The 17,949-nt window shown below is 34.6% G+C and overlaps 1 protein-coding gene across 1 annotated transcript in view; it reads right to left on the bottom strand.

Annotated features, from left to right (window-relative positions):
* IPO11 (importin 11) overlaps positions 1–17,949 on the bottom strand; it is a 204,860-nt gene that overhangs the window by 131,539 nt on the left and 55,372 nt on the right. The window contains exons 8-16 of the mRNA XM_070357518.1: positions 17,848–17,896; positions 16,388–16,458; positions 14,570–14,762; positions 13,530–13,682; positions 10,718–10,761; positions 8,968–9,058; positions 7,109–7,156; positions 6,175–6,280; positions 391–517 (exon numbers count right to left, since the gene is read on the bottom strand). Coding sequence (XP_070213619.1) covers positions 391–517; positions 6,175–6,280; positions 7,109–7,156; positions 8,968–9,058; positions 10,718–10,761; positions 13,530–13,682; positions 14,570–14,762; positions 16,388–16,458; positions 17,848–17,896 — 882 coding nt within the window. The remainder of the gene's footprint in view (positions 1–390; positions 518–6,174; positions 6,281–7,108; positions 7,157–8,967; positions 9,059–10,717; positions 10,762–13,529; positions 13,683–14,569; positions 14,763–16,387; positions 16,459–17,847; positions 17,897–17,949) is intronic.

Raw genomic sequence — 17,949 nt, 5'->3', positions numbered from 1 at the left:
ACAAAAAAAGAATCAACAGTAAGGATAAAACAGATTATGGTGTTAGCTCAAACGTAAAAATTACAAATTCTATCGTGAATAAGAAAAAGGATATTTAAGCTAAAAGGGATTTTTTTTTAAAGAAAACTGCCTTCTTTTATTCATACTAAAAAATTATAAATAATTACAGGTTAGTAGACTTTGGTCAATTTTTTTTCATTGACTAGTGATCAGAAGGACAAATGGCATTAAAAAGATTTTCTTCCCTCAAATCAAACTTCTCACCAAGGAATAACTACAGCATTGAAAGACTGCCAACATTCTAAAGAAAGATATAAACCATTTCTGAATTTGAACTTTGACATATGTTAAACTTATAAAGAACTCTTTTAAGACATGTAAGCAACATACCACTAAGTCTTGATCCTGAAGCAAGTTACATATCGCTTCATATAACATGGGTCTTAAGTCAGACTTGAATCTCACAGAAATCCACTGACCGATGAGCCAAATCACCCTGCGTCGCAATGGCTTATACCTAGATGGGAACCATGCAATCAAAACGTTAGATACTTTAAGAAGCCTATGTCACTAAGCATATTTCATCATTTAAATCTAAAATGTAGTAAGAAGGCAATACACATTTTATACAAAAATCTAAAAGCTACTTTTACATGTACCGCAGTACAAATATTAACAACAAAGTTCTGATCTAAAAAACTGAAAATTCTTAGCAGACATATTATAAATCTGATTATTTTGTATTAAGTAATTACAACATAGATATATACATAAAAGCCAGGTTCACTTCTATTCCTCAAGTAACCAAAAAGAGTTCATCTTAATAGGTGTAAGCAGCTGATGTCCCAAACCCTGAGGCAGGAGAGGCTATTAAAAAGTAATGATAATAATAAAAATAAAGGAACTCTGGTACTCAATTTCCTAATCCCAATTCTGTTCATCTCACAAAGAGTATTTTGAAAACACTGTGAGAAATTTCTAGACTTGACATTTACAGTAACATGTACATACACTTGTATCTCTATGGCCATCTTTGCTAAAGAAAATGAAGGTTCTTTAGGCAAAGGGAAAAACCACCTGTGTCCAAGAATTGTAGACACAAACTCTCGGTATTATATTTATTTAGTGGCAAGATGATATTTCTGGGTGACAATGTAGTAAACTACGGAATATAACACACCTTTTAGAAAATTACAATATTTTAAGATTACTAAATACATATAAAGAATTACTCATTAAAGTTCCAATAAAAAGTACATTTCCTGCTCTCAATATGTTTAACATATCTAAAAGAATTAAAGACCACAAAACTTTAGACTAGGATCACAAAAACATGAGAGAGAAGAGCAGGCAGAGGGAGATGGGATTTGAACAGCGTTTCCTGGTGGCTCAGACGGTAAAAAAATCTGCCTGCAATGCAGGAGACCTGGATTCGATTCCTGGGTTGGGAAGATCCGCTGGAGAAGGGAACAGGAACCTGGAATGTCAGGTCCATGAATCAAGGCAAATTGGAAGTGGTCAAACAAGAGATGGCAAGAGTGAATGTCGACATTCTAGGAAACCAGCGAACTGAAATGGACTGGAATGGGTGAATTTAACTCAGATAACCATTATATCTACTACTGCGGGCAGGAATCCCTCAGAAGAAATGGAGTGGCCATCATGGTCAACAAAAGAGTCCGAAATGTAGTACTTGGATGCAATCTCAAAAACGACAGAATGATCTCTGTTCGTTTCCAAGGCAAACCATTCAATATCACAGTAATCCAAGTCTATGCCCCAACCAGTAACGCTGAAGAAGCTGAAGTTGAACGGTTCTATGAAGACCTATAAGACCTTTTAGAACTAACACCCAAAAAAGATGTCCTTTTCATTATAGGGGACTGGAATGCAAAAGTAGGAAGTCAAGAAACACCTGCAGTAACAGGGAAATTTGGCCTTGGAATACAGAATGAAGCAGGGCAAAGACTAATAGAGTTTTGCCAAGAAAATGCACTGGTCATAACAAACACCCTCTTCCAACAACACAAGAGAAGACTCTATACATGGACATCACCAGATGGCCAACACCGAAATCAGATTGATTATACTCTTTGCAGCCAAAGATGGAGAAGCTCTATACAGTCAGCAAAAACAAGACCAGGAGCTGATTGTGGCTCAGACCATGAACTCCTTATTGCCAAATTCAGACTTAAATTGAAGAAAGTAGGGAAAACCACTAGACCATTCAGGTATGACCTAAATCAAATCCATTATGATTATACAGTGGAAGTGAGAAATAGATTTAAGGGCCTAGATCTGATAGATAGAGTGCCTGATGAGCTATGGAATGAGGTTCCTGACACTGTACAGGACACAGGGATCAAGACCATCCCCATGGAAAAGAAATGCAAAAAAGCAAAATGCCTGTCTGGGGAGGCCTTACAAATAGCTGTGAAAAGAAGTGAAAAGCAAAGGAGAAAAGGAAAGATATAAACATCTGAATGCAGAGTTCCAAAGAATAGCAAGAAGAGATAAGAAAGCCTTCTTCAGCGATCAATGCAAAGAAATAGAGGAAAACAACAGAATGGGAAAGACTAGGGATCTCTTCAAGAAAATCAGAGATACCAAAGGAACATTTCATGCAAAGATGAGCTCGAAAAAGGACAGAAATGGTATGGACCTAACAAAAGCAGAAGATATTAAGAAGAGATGGCAAGAATACACAGAAGAACTGTACAAAAAAGCTCTTCACGACCCAGATAATCACGATGGTGTGATCACTAACCTAGAGCCAGACATCCTGGAATGTGAAGTCAAGTGGGCCTTAGAAAGCATCACTACGAACAAAGCTAGTGGAGGTGATGGAATTTCAGTTAAGCTATTCCAAATCCTGAAAGATGATGCTGTGAAAGTGTTGCACTCAATATGCCAGTAAAGTTGGAAAACTCAGCAGTGGCCACAGGACTGGAAAAGGTCAGTTTTCATTCCAATCCCAAAGAAAGGCAATGCCAAAGAATGCTCAAACTACCGCACAATTGCACTCATCTCACACGCTAGTAAAGTAATGCTTAAAATTCTCCAAGCCAGGCTTCAGCAATATGTGAATCATGAACTTCCTGATGTTCAAGCTGGTTTTAGAAAAAGCAGAGGAACCAATTGCCAACATCCGCTGGATCATGGAAAAAGCAAGAGAGTTCCAGAAAAACATCTATTTCTACTTTATTGACTATGCCAAAGCCTTTGACTGTGTGGATCACAATAAACTGTGGAAAATTCTGAAAGAGATGGGAATACCAGAACACCTGATCTGCCTCTTGAGAAATCTGTATGCAAGTCAGGAAGCAACAGTTAGAACTGGACATGGAACAACAGACTGGTTCCAAATAGGAAAAGGAGTACGTCAAGGCTGTATATTGTCACCCTGTTTATTTAACTTATATGCAGAGTACATCATGAGAAATGCTGGACTGGAAGAAACACAAACTGGAATCAAGATTGCTGGGAGAAATATCAATAACCTCAGATATGCAGATGACACCACCCTTATGGCAGAAAGTGAAGAGGAACTCAAAAGCCTCTTGATGAAAGTGAAAGTGGAGAGTGAAAAAGTTGGCTTAAAGCTCAACATTCAGAAAACGAATATCATGGTATCCAGTCCCGCCACTTCATGGGAAATAGATGGGGAACCAGTGGAAACAGTGTCAGACTTTGTTTTTCTGGGCTCCAAAATCACTACAGATGGTGAATGCAGCCATGTAATTAAAAAGTAATTTCCTTACTCCTTGGAAGGAAAGTTATGACCAACCTAGATAGCATATTCAAAAGCAGAGATGTTACTTTGCCAACAAAGGTTCGTCTAGTCAAGGCTATGGTTTTTCCTGTGGTCATGTATGGATGTGAGAGTTGGACTGTGAAGAAGGCTGAGGGCCAAAGAATTGATGCTTTTGAAATGTGGTGTTGGAGAAGACTCTTGAGAGTCCCTTGGACTGCAAGGAGATCCAACCAGTCCATTCTGAAGGAGATCAGCCCTGGGGTTTCTTTGGAAGGAATGATGCTAAAGCTGAAACTCCAGTACTTTGGCCACCTCATGCAAAGAGTTGACTCACTGGAAAAGACTCTGATGGTGGGAGGCATTGGGGGCAGGAGGAGAAGGGGACGATAGAGGATGAGATGGCTGGATCGCATCACTGACTCGATGGACGTGAGTCTGGGTGAACTCCGGGAGTTGGTGATGGACAGGGAGGCCTGTTGTGCTGCGATTCATGGGGTTGCAAAGAGTCGGACACGACTGAGCGACTGAACTGAACTGAACTGAACACACTCCAGTATTCTTGCCTGGAGAATCCCATGGACAGAAGAGCCTGGCAGTCTACAGTCCATGGGGTCACAAAGAGTCAGCACGACTAAGCGACTTGCACTCACTTCACTAAGATAAATAGTATTTGGGGCAGAAAACTAAAAAATGCCTTTTCAAGGGATAGGGACAATTTGAACAGCCACAGAGGTAGAAGTAAACAAGACTTGTATAGAGTAAAAGAAGGAAACACAGTCTTCAATTTTGGACTGAGATCTCTGGAATTACCACATTCAACATTTGAGACAAAGAGAATGAAGCTCAGAAGGGTTCAGATTCTAAGACGACAGTCACTTCTAGGCAAAGTTAATAGCAGGGGTCAGTTTGTTCCTCAAAGTTTGAGTCCCAGACACACAGGATCATTACCTGGAACAATGACACAATCACACAATCTGACCAAGACCTAAACCTTAGAACCTGCATTTTAACCAGTTCACCAGGTGATTCATATGCATATTAAAGTTTGAGAAATACAAGTCTAGACCAGTTTTGTCCAAAAGAAACATAATGTAAGCCAAATATGCAATTTCAAATTTTAGTACCCACATTAAAGTAAAAGATACATGTGAAAATTTCACATTTTCACTTATTGCAATATATTCAAAATATTATCACTTCAATATGTCATCAATATATATTTTACATTGCTTTAGTTTTAAATTCAAATTTTAGTTAATTAAAGTCATTTCCTCATTTGCACTGAGTATATTTCAAGTGCTCAGTAACCATGTATACTAGCTACTGTACTGGATAGCACAGGTCTAGACTAAATAGCCTCTAGGATTTAGGGACAATCAAACTGCAAATCTGTCTCAATACTGAAGGCTTTCTCTCCATTAAAGGCTCACTAGCAACCAGAGGGCAGAGTTGAAAAACATTTTAATCACCACTGTCCCGAAAGGACACAGCAAATCCCAGTGCTGAAAACATTTCGTGATTGAATAACTGACTGAAAACTGAAAGGATAGCTACTTAATGGTGAAAATTACCTTTAAAGCATCTCTAGCTCACAATTCTATTGCTCTAAATATTTATAAAGTGATCCATACATGAATGGTTCTCTATTCATGTATTAAGGTAGCCATGTTAACTGTTCTATGACTACATACTAAGCATTCTAAGTACCACATTTACAGAAATAAATCACTAGAACTTCCCAATTCAAAACAAAAAAGGCTTCTGAAAATTTTTAAGTGTCTAATTTTAAATGAAGAAAATTTTATACAAATTATGAAATGCTTTTTCCCCTTCCATTTTACTCATTCATTACCTAAAATTAAAATTGGGCAAAAGTCCTACTTACTAAGTTGTCGGACTGACCTTTACTACTGAATTAGATACCTTAATACAAGCCTCAAGTGTGTCCAAATGCTTTCTGCCACAGTGCCACTGCAATTTCTTTTCCCCACAGACTTCCAATGCTCTGTGATCCTCAGACAGCTACCTTTCATGGATGTTACTTGTTCATGCTCCTTTTGACATCAGCCCTAGCCTCTGCTAAGTCTCAGCTGGCTTCCTTTTGTACATAATCTTCGTCTAGAATTCAGAGATCCCTATCTTCCATTATCTCTGCATAAAATTTCATCCTGCAAACTATCTTATCAAATACATCAGACATGTCACAATTCACATTTGAAGTAAAATAACAAAATAACAAATGATTTTGCTTATTTTTCAGTTATAAGATTCAAGTCTTATTCCTTTCTACATGAGACACTATTAGCTAAGTCATACTATGATTTTTTTTTAATTTTAGGCAATTTTAACACCTTCTAGTCTTCATTAGAAAATGAGTAAGGTAAGATAAGTGTATAACAAACACAAGGTTTTATACTTGCCTGTTGTGAATGACTTGCAATTCTGGAAGAAGTTGGTTTTTAAACCACTGATCAAAATCAACACTGTCGAACAACTCATAAGCTGCTAATCCAACAGCATTATACACTAAGAAGAAGATTTTAAAAAAAGAATTAATTTCAAATACTGGGCCAAGTGCTAATTGTGCTTATGTAATAAAATAAGTCTTAAAGACTACTTTGAAATATGTAATAAGTTAATAAAGGGAAATCTACAATATGTTAATCCAGGAAATTATTTAAACAAACATTTCAGAAACATTTATATTACATCACTCTATTTTTTTCTTAAATATTCAGTGTTTTCAAAGAGAAAGTTACATTCATTTAAAATTATTCATGTCAAATTATAAAAATAACATCCGCTTCCAAATGGATGCAAGAATTTATGCTATGGTCCCTGATAACCCTCTTTCCAGCCTCTTCTCTCACCACAACCCCTTAAACACTATGTTCCAATTAAATCAAATACTCCAGAGTCAGAACTTAACTGTGCTTGTCCCTCTTCCCTTCAAGCTTCTGTCCATACTGCTCCTTTTATCCGGAACCACACTTCGCCACTTATTAACCCTCACTTATCCTGTGTCCTCACAGAGCACTTCTTTACGAGACGCTCCCTGGGTACACCAAAACTATTAATACCTTGTAGTTTTCCATGGCACTACTTGATTACCATCTATTTTAGCATTAATCAACTGATATTATGTTATAATCAACTGTACCTGATTACCATCTATTCTAGCATTAATCAACTGGTACTATGTTAAAATCAACTGTTTGCTCACTCTCTATCACCAGATAATTCCTAAATTTTAGATATCCTTGTAAACCAACTCTCCAAGCATAACACCTGCCACAAAACAGACACACCCTACTGAAGAAATAAATGTCTCTAAATCATTTTCATTTAACATACCAGCATCTTTGATTAATAGTGCATTCATATCCTCCACATTAGTGGGACCTGTAAAAACAAATATCAACAAGGGTAAATTAAAACTAGTTTTTAAAAAACACTTAAACTCAATTTGTTAAGTTTCTCAATTCAGCTAACTACAATGTATTTTGTGGATATTAAATATATAAGAGAAAAGTTTAAGTTTTTTTATCATCATCATTAGAGAAGACAGTTACAACAAGTAAAACCATACTACAGCTTTAGAAACCATTATAACATATTTGGAAAATGTTACATCAAGCAACATTCTAGGAAAATAAATGTAAAACTGTATTATATCCTGATTATAAGAGAAAAATTTTTAAAAGAATAAAAAGATGAATCCCACAATAGGAAAAAAAAAAAAAAAACAAGAATAGGCAATTCATACAAAAAGTTTTATTTTCCTAAATATAAAAAATAAGCCAGGTTATGACAATACATTAACAATTTTGACAACAAAATGAAAAATGTAAATGAGAACCATTATGTAACGTGAAACCAGAATAAAGAGCTGGCAGTCCCTGCATGGCTATCCAGGAGAAGACCACAGTTAAGACACAAAGAATACAGTTTACTTTACTCAGTAAGCATATTTCTTTAGGACAGAAAGATTCCTAGCAAGTTTATCAAAGCACTTTTCTGCTGTTAAATATGATTTCTTAAGCATACAGCCCTATATAAGTAAATCACTCCAGACTAGAAAGAAAATAACTAAACTCTGAAATCACTATAAACCTTACCATCATAGAGCAACTTACCAGAGGGTAACCTAATTAGCTTAACCAATTTCCTGAAGTGGTTTAATAAAAATAAATGGATGGGAGAAAATGGAAATAATGTTCTAAACACAACAACAAAAAAGGTAACTTCAGCAGTATACTACCAAATTTAAGAATCTATAATGTTGCATTAAGAAATTAGTAAATAACTGTACATTAGAAATCAATCTATATGAAACTACAATGAATGCTCACATTATCTTTTAAATGAACACAAAAAACTTGATGGATAGCTCATTTACTCCCTTGGTTTATAATTTAAGCGGGAACACTCCATTAGTTTTTTGAGAAAACAAAAGCCTAAAAAGTGAGCTACCCTCTGATGGTACAAACAAGATCAAGAGTCTCCTTCTCTACAGGAGATCCTCCTACCTTTATTTCCTTACATTACCACCTACTCAACACTTGATCCCTTACAATTCAACTCCTGCCCAAATCAACCAAATAATCTGTGTAAGATTCCCTTGCCCAGCAGTGTCAGTTAATTGCCAAAAGTCAATCAATCAACAAACAGTAACTCTGTGTACCAGACACTGGGAACAGGGTGAGAAAAAAAGATGTATTGAAGGCCTCCTCCCTGAAATTTACACTCTATCAGAATAGTCAGAAATGACAAATCACTTTTAATAGTTAATTACTTGTGTACAAAGATCAAATGCCACGCATTTCACTTCATAATTCTCTCTTAAATCCATTACATTCTTTCCACTCCCACCATCATGAAGCTAACATTTATTATTTTAACTTTTTCACCCAGTACTTCCCACAACATGCTCCACATAGATTCTTTCCCCCAAGCAATATTCATGACTGCCCACTGTTTTAGTATGCTTACCAGGGCAAAATCTAACTACCACAACCAAAGCCTATCTCACTTGTGAACTGCCATTCTTACTTTCTATTTTGAAGGCTACTCTCTCAGAAAAGCCACACATTCAGTCTTTCTCAAATTCATGTCTGGTATATGATCTAGCAAACATATCATAGCAGGAACTCAAAATATTTTTTTGAATACTGATTAATAGATAAATCAAAATATCACAAAATATACCTCACCTTGAAGTGTTTGCATCATTTCTAAAAGTACAGGAGTTAGAGTCTGATTATATTCATGGAATATATCTATAAATAATACTTCAGTGCATGGCTGTTGGGAAAAAAATAAGTTTCTAATGAAAACAATGGTATACTGCAATGATTAATTCTACACAAAGAATACTCATTCTTAAAACTCTGAATATGTTTCCAATTCTTGATGTTTTTTTGAAAAAAGTTTATTAGTGTTTTTCATAAACCCAATGGGAAATAAAATTATAATAATTTCATTCATAACGTGGAAAAGTTATTTCACTACTTCAATCATTTGGCATTATACATGAAAAATGCAAAACTACAGAGAGGAAAATTTTCCATTTACATTTTACTTAATTCTTTAAATTTAAAAAGCAATCTGGAACCACATTTACTTATAGATTCAGGACTATAAATGACTGTCTGAAGAATTAGTATGTTAAAAATTATTTATTTTTCCTGGCAGTGACATAAGTAACAATAATAATTAATGAATTCAATTCACCACAGAGTTGTATTTTCTTTAACAGACACAAAGTACAAAAGAAATCACAATGTTCTCATGTGTAGAATAGACAGCTAATGGCAAGCTGCTGTGCAGCACAGGGAGCTCAGCCTGGTGCTCTGTGACAACAGTGGTGGGATGGGGTAGGAGGTGGGAGGGAGGGTCAAGAGGGAGGAGACATGTGTACACCCATGGCTGATTCATGTTAATGTATGGCAGAAAACCAACATAACATTGTAAAGCAACTATCCTCCAGTTAAAAATAAATTTTAAAAACAGAAATCACAATGTTAATTACACAAAAGAATGACTCATTTTCATTCTTAAAAGTACTAAATCACTAGTTGTTTCATAAAATAGAATACAATTAAATTTTGAAGGTATTGTGATTTATGTTTAAAATCAATTACAAATGTACATACTTCAATGTGTACAAATGAAACGATACATCATCTCAGATATTTGCTTCAAAATAATCCAAGTTGGTGAAGGAGTACTCATACAAAACAAGACTAGCCACGAATTGATAACTGATAAAACAGGTGTTGGACATAAAAGAATTCATAATATTATTCTGTTTCTCAATATATTTAACAGTTTCCATAAGAGAAAGTTTTAAAGACTTAGAGCAGGAAAAAAATTTTTTTATAAAACTTATAAGTTCTATAGAAGTTTATGGAACAGATAATGCAAATTATATAAACAAAAGTCTTCAAAAAAGAACAGTTCAAAGTCCACATCTGATAAACCTTCCTCAATGTCAGCCATATCAATAAAGTATATTTAAAAAGAATTCTATAACTGAAAGCAATGGGCTGGTCTCTGAGAATCATACTAAGTAGTAAGAGAAATAATGTACCAGAAGAAGCTTTATAATTACTAAAATATTTAGGAGGAAAAAAATGTTTCTAGCCAAAATGGTAACTTCCAAAAATGTTTCCTATTTCTGCAATGACAATTATTTCCAATTTGTAAAATGAAGGAAAATTCAGTTTGCAAACCTCCAACTTAACAAAAAATTTCAGATTCAAGTTCATAATTAAATAGGTGCTTTCTTCTCAAATATGGACTCTTGCAATAATAAATATGTTTCCTACCTGACTTAATGCTTGAAATCTTCAATATAGTATCATTCTCTACTAAGAGTTACAGAAGCAAAAAAAAAAAAAAAAAAAACTTACAGAAGCATTACCCTTTTCCCTATCAATTTTTCTTTCAATCAGTACTCACCCTCAAACTGTACTTCCAAGAATCTCCCCCTGTTTCTTCCGCTGCTGCAATTAAAAATATGACAAATGATGCTCTCCACAAATGCAATAATGATGTTTCTAAAATCTCAGTTTGGAAAACCAAGATTTTCAGTAATATCAATATAATACAGCTGCAAATTATTATAAAATAACACAGAGCAAACAGTTGGGAACACAAGGCCTTACACAGATCTCTTTACCATAAGTTACAGATGACATCTGTGTACATCAAAGTGCTCGTAACCACAAGCATTCTCACTTTCGTTAAAAAGTCTGTACGAAGACTTCCTTGGCAGTCCAGTGGTGAAAATCCCAGGCTTCCAAGGCAGGGGGCATGGGTTCAATCCCTGGTCGGGGAACTACGATCCCACATGCCACATCCAAAAAACAAACAAACACACACACACACACACACACACACACACACTGTATGGAGAAAAGCTCAAAGTATTTGTCACTCTCTGAGTCTGTGACATTACCTGATACACTGTCGTTCAATTCTGAGAAACATTTCATACAATAGTGATGTTTTACAAGTTTAAATGATTAGTCACATTATCCATAAATTTTCTATATTTAAAGTAAAATATTTCCAGAACTCTTAAAACTCTGGGGATTCAGTGTTTCATATTATAATATGGTATTACTACATTAAAAAAGCAATACGAATCATAAGAGTTTAGCTACAAGAAAAAGCAAAAACAAAAAATATGCATTATACAGGGTACTATTGTATTTTCTAAATGGATTAAAATATTTCTAAACAAAAAAGAAGGTAAGTCTTACAAAAATGTTTATGATGTTTTAAAAACATTGGAAATATATGTGTAAAACTACACAAAGGTATCCAGTCAAAGGGATGGGTAGAGGCTAAAACCTAGCCCATGTCTGACCACGGCAGAAGTATTAGGTTGGTGCAAAAGTATATTGCGCTTTTCCATTGTTGAACTTTGCCTAATACTGAAATGCAATCTTAAATAACCGTGCTTATGCTATCCATCACCTTAATGTACATTTTTAATTCTACGTTTTGTTGCTAATGACTTATTCAGTTCAGTTCAGTTCAGTTGCTCAGTCGTGTCCAACTCTTTGTGACCCCATGAATTGCAGCACGCCAGGCCTCCCTGTCCATCACCAACTCTCAGAGTTCACTCAAACCCACGTCCATCAAGTCGGTGATGCCATCCAGCCATCTCATCCTCTGTCGTACCCTTTTCCTCCTGCCCCCAATCCCTCCCACCATCAGAGTCTTTTCCAATGAGTCAACTCTTAGCATGAGGTGGCCAAAGTACTGGAGTTTCAGCTTTAGCATCATTCCTTCCAAAGAACACCCAGGGCTGATCTCCTTTAGGATGCTGTTTATATTTATTTTACACTAGGGAAATGATGCTAGACAAAAAGCAAATCCGAGCGATTTTCTTGAGTTCAAAACGGGTCATAAAGCAGTGGAGACAACTCGCAACACCAACAATGCATTTGGCCCAGGAACTGCTAATGAACATAGAGTGTACTGGTGGTTCAAGAAATTTTGCAAAGAAACAAGAGTCTTGAAGATAAGGAGCCAGCCATCAGAAGTTGACAACCAACTGAGAGGACCATCGAAGCCATATTTACCTGATGGCTGTCTCACCAACCACCACTACTCAAGCATCTCAACAACTTTTTGCAAGGAAAATGCTTCCACAACCAGCAGGAGGCAGAACATGCTTTCCTTAGGAGTTTTTCAAATCCCAAAGCATGGATTTTTTTGTTACAGGAATAAACAAACATTTCTCATAAGCAAAAAATGTGTTGATTGTAACGGTTCCTATTTTGATTAATAAAGGTGTGTTTGAGCCTACTTACGATGATTTAAAATTCGTGGTTGGAAACTGCAATTATGTTTGCACCAACCTAATAAATGACACACACTTTATTCACACCCAAGTAGTTTATCAAACACACAACTCCTTGATTTTCTGTAGCAAAGGCCCTGACAGTCTACCTACTACTAAAGTATGACTAAATAGACCTCCTACAGGGCTTCCATGGTGGCTCAGTGGTAAAGAATTCACTGGCCAAAGCAGGAGATACGCATTCAAAAAAGCAGGAGATAACGCATTCAAACCCTGGACCAGGACGATCCAGGAGGATGCTGCAGAGCAACTAAGGACGTGATCCACAACTACTGAGCCTGTGCTCTAGAGCCCGGGAGCTACAACTACTGAAGTCCGTATGCCCTAGAGCCCACGCTTCACAACAAAGAGAAGCCTCCCCAGTAAGGAGCCCATGCACCGCAACTAGAGAAAAGCACACCAAAAATAAAATAAATTTAAAAATAAAATTATATGTTAAAAAGATCTCCTATAGACATATTTTAATCTAAAAATTAATTTTAAATTAAAATATCTTAAATAGGTAATCAATTCAGCAATTCAGAAATTTTCATCTCCAAACTACTTTCTGAAGTAAAAATCTACAAATAAAAAATAATAAAGAATGAACCACAGAGAAAGTGATCTGATAACAGAGAAAGACAATTAATTTTATATTTTTGTTTTAAACTATATAACTCTAAAAAATTTTATCTTTCTGGAAAAAATTCTATATAGTTGAACAAATCATTCATTTTCTGCTTCTCAATTTGTACTAATGACTAATAAAGAGAGAATAAACTAACTTTTGAAAGTTATATTCTCAGAACAAAAGCACTACATTAAAATACAATGTTATTATACCTATCATCAAATAAATGATATCTATTGATGAAAGGGAGGAAAAATTCATGCAAAAACTGACAAACTGATACTTACTAAAGCCTTCTGGGTCTTCTTCCCACATTGTCAGTTCTTCTTCAGTTAACAGAAAATAATGAGAGACTAATCTTCTACATATCTCTGTCAAAGTAGGATATGTGAAGAATGCCATCTTAATCTTATGAGCTTCCAGAGTTGCAGGGCTGCTATCTAGAAAAATAAAATTTCCAAGTTAATTATTCAGACAAGCATTCTACCCATGCTGGATAGTGAAACAAATACATTTAAGAATACCTTCTAAATAGCAATATATAAATTTTCATTTGTATTATGGACATATCTCAAAGATGCTCTTGCTTTTATTCATACCACACACACATCAGTCTTGCTTCTATCTTACCACTATGGCTAGTCCATTTCCAACCTATATTATCACATCATATTGAAGTGACTTACCTATATGTCTCTCTTTCTCTTCTACAAGGCATTCTCATTCATCATGATAAACATACACATGAATGAATTCCAAACAGAGTTGACCTCTGAACTCTGTGAGTCCAATTACCCTCAGATATTTTTCAACAGTAAATACTAAACTACAGTATACATGGTTGGCTGAATCCCCAGATGCACAGGAACAGTGAGTATGGATGGCCAGCTCTAAGTTACACTCATTAACCCCTGCGTTGTTCAAGGGTCAACTGCAATATAGCAGTTTAACCTATTCTAGAAGCAACTTTAACCTGCCTAGAATCACTTTATAGATGATCAAAAGAAAACTTTTAATTGTACAAATAAATACAGTCTACAAATGAGCTATAGCGGTTACTGAATACTTAATTCTTAAAAGACCTAGGCTTCAACTGATGTTCTACTGTGTTACAAAAGACAGTAGTTTACTAAATGCACTGTATGTCTTTTAAAAGCTGGCATTTATATACCAAAAGCTCTAATCCTTATCTCTATTTCATGTCCCATCAATAGTTTATTTTTCAGACTTAAATGAACTTCAAAAAACTTACATAAAAATAGCAATTACTTCACACTAAGATTAAAATAAGGAAATGAAAAAAATGAAACTACCAGTAAAGCATTACCTTCAAAATTTTTGGATGGCTTATAAGCATAATTTTTGACAATCATCTTAATAAGATTCATGCACTGGACAATGAATCGTTCAAATGTAACACCTTCACCAACTTCTGTAAACACATAGCTTACAGAAAATTCCAGTGATCTCTGAATTAGAGGAGTAAACGAAAAGGGATGCTGATCCAAGAAGTCCAAAAGCTATAAAGAAAAAAGAATTAATACATTTTCTTCAAATTCACATAGGAATATAATCATTCATAGGTACATCTAATAACTGGTAATAAATACTTAGCAAGTTTGGAATCTTGGTGGGAAGTCCACTTTCACAGGTAATATACTTCCTGGGGTATACCATACAATGCGAAATAAATCAGATTGTATCTCATCACCTGAACTTTCTATTACTTCTACTACAAGATTCAAAATAAACTTACTTCATACTAATTCTATATCAATCAGCAAATGTGATACCAAAAGTACAAGAAAGGCCTTTAAAAAATAATAAAGGCAAATAATCAAAAATATATTCTACATCAATTGCATCTCAATGAATCAAATAGTTGATGAGAGAGATTTCCTCTATATAGAAAAATTCCAGCTATTAAATGTAAAAGGAATAATATTAATAGAATTAGAATGCCATCATTTTGTAACCCCTATTCAAACAAAAGATCTAAACTATGATCATCAATGGCTGCTAGAATCAAGGGAAAGGCTGTTGAAGAATTTAATAATGGCTAACTCAATAAACAGTTTTAAGCAATCAGACATTGTGCATCTCCTGATGTGATGCAGTAGGAAATACGCAGCATCACCTGTAAAATATTCTCGTCATTGTCACCCTACTCCATTCCCTCCCATCATTAAAAAAACAAGAAGGCCTGAATGTGAGCAAGTTTCTTATCTAACTAGAAATTTCTAAGAAATATGGGAGGAGAAGGGGTTTAGAAACCAAGGAATATGTTAACACATTCTAACTGGAGGCACATGTAAAATGTTCCAATTTTAAAAGCTTTAATAAAGTCATGAGATTATAAACATGAATTTCATAAATTATTACTTTTTTATTTGGCCACGTCATGTGGCATATGTGATTAGTTCTCCAACCAAGGATTGAACCCCCATCCTCTACATTGGAAGCGATTCTTAACCACTGAACCACCAGGAAAGTTCCCTCACAGATTTTTTTATAGTTGGTTTTTTGAATAAGGATTCAATAGTGTCGGTTCTCTTTTTTTTCCCTTGTTACTTATTTGTTGAGGTAACAGATCATTTCCTGTAGAGTTTTCCATGTTGTGGATTTGGCTGTCTATATCCATTAATTTTTTTTATAAAATAATTTTATCTGAAATATATACATATTGCCTCAGACAGTGCATCCATATGATTCTATTCAAAAGATATGTGATATTAATGATGATAAACTATCATTATGAATATACTGATTTTTTTATATTATCTACTGTAACATCTTACCTACTTTATGCTGTGCTGCACTATCTTTTTTATCTCTGCTTTTTCCAGTGGGTTTGAGAATAATGAGACTTTGAGGAATCAACTTCTCTTTTATTAGGATTGATTTTTTTACATCCAGGTGACTTATACACTTTGACATATGGTATATATAAATTTAATTATTATATGTATTCTAAAAGCTTTAAGATACAAAGGGCTTTTTTAGCTTTCCTGTACACAGTAAGAAAATAAGTTACTTTAACACTAAATCAAAAATGTATGCTTAAAAAACATCACTTTCTTTACTAAACTCAAGTATCTATATTTCACTTGAGAAAACATAATTAAGATTAAAAAAACAAACTTACCACTTTAGTAAAAAGAATGATGGTCTTTTCCAGTCTATCTCTACATACATTATCTGCACCTATACTTCTACCTATTAAAAATACAATTCACATATTACCACAAGTTAATAATATTCTGTAAATTTACAACCAAGACAATGACAAAACTTTTTACAAAAACACTGTCAGATATGTTTTTACACATTTTGCATTATGAATTCATGAATGTGCATCCCCGACTCCAAACAAATAAATAAGTAAACCATAACAATTAAGTTTTTAGAAAGCAAGACCTTACACTTGACACAGAAATGCTCAGTGCCATATTTCACAAAATTAATCCTAAAACACTAACTGAGCCCATTTCATAGTAAAAAGGTAGCAATTTTATCTGTAACACCATGTTGTCATAGTTAAAATACTTTTCAAGTAACATAAATAAAAACAAAGAATTCAAAGATTAACATACTTATTTTTCCTAAATCTTCTAACAATTTTCTTCTGCTCATTTTCTTGGTATAATTAATTTTTATACATTCAGAATAATGTCCATCAGCTCATTAACTATCCTGCCTTCTCCCTAATCATATGCCTCATAATCTGTCTCATCAGTTATATCATTCTCCTCTCCTGGATGGACTTCTGTTCTTCCGTTTTATTCTCCCATGGGGAAAACCAGAGAAAAATGACTACTTTTAAGGAAAAAGAAACCATATGAGCTTTCTTATAGTACCTGGCAACAGACTCAATAATGGTTCTACTAAACTGAAAATGACTGACAAAACAATCAGCAACTCCCCTAAAAGTGAGTACACTAAGGTATATTCTCAGGGTACTAAGTCTCCAAATACACTCACAAATAAAAAACACACACATACATGTTATACATATGTGTGTGCAAGAATGTACATATATGTGTGTATCCTGTGTGATGGGTGTGTGCATTCTGAGAAAAGGTGCTTATAATCATAGAGAAGAGAAAAGGATAGCAGATCACCAGCATAATACAACACAAATGTAAACAGTAAATTCTTCCATATGGAGTAGTAGATTAGAAAGGGTTCTACAGGTAGGTCAGTAATGGTTAGCAGACCAGAGATTTACACAGTGAAAGTACCATTTAAGGATATTTATATCAAACAGATATACTAAATGTACTAAAAAAACAGAATCAACAAAATGTCCAAACAGCACATGGTACAGGGCCTATACTTCTGTTGTGGGTATCTGCACGGAACAGAGTAGCACCAGTAGACACAGGGAAGAAGGAATTGATACAAAATATATTTTTTTAGAAAAAGGCTTCTTCAATACTTAGGACAAGACAAGTATATGAAGACAAAAATGAGCTTCCAATTTAATTTTAGATAATTAATTATCAAGATATAAGATTTCAGCCCCTTGAGATTTGTGTGTGCCAAACAGAAGCTATTAATGAAAAAGGATTCTACAGTAAAAAGTACTATCATCGAAGTACTTACTGCATTCCAAAAATTGTTTTAAACGTTCAAATATTCCATGTAAAAAACCCTAGAAAAGAAAAACATTTTTGAAGGGTTTCAATTTATTCTGTTATAAGAATT

The sequence above is a fragment of the Bos mutus genome, chromosome 20 (assembly GCF_027580195.1).
Source record: "Bos mutus isolate GX-2022 chromosome 20, NWIPB_WYAK_1.1, whole genome shotgun sequence".
NCBI classification, from domain to species: Eukaryota; Metazoa; Chordata; class Mammalia; order Artiodactyla; family Bovidae; genus Bos; species Bos mutus.
The sequence above is the reverse complement of the archived record's forward strand: the minus strand, read 5'-3'. Positions and strand labels throughout refer to the sequence as shown.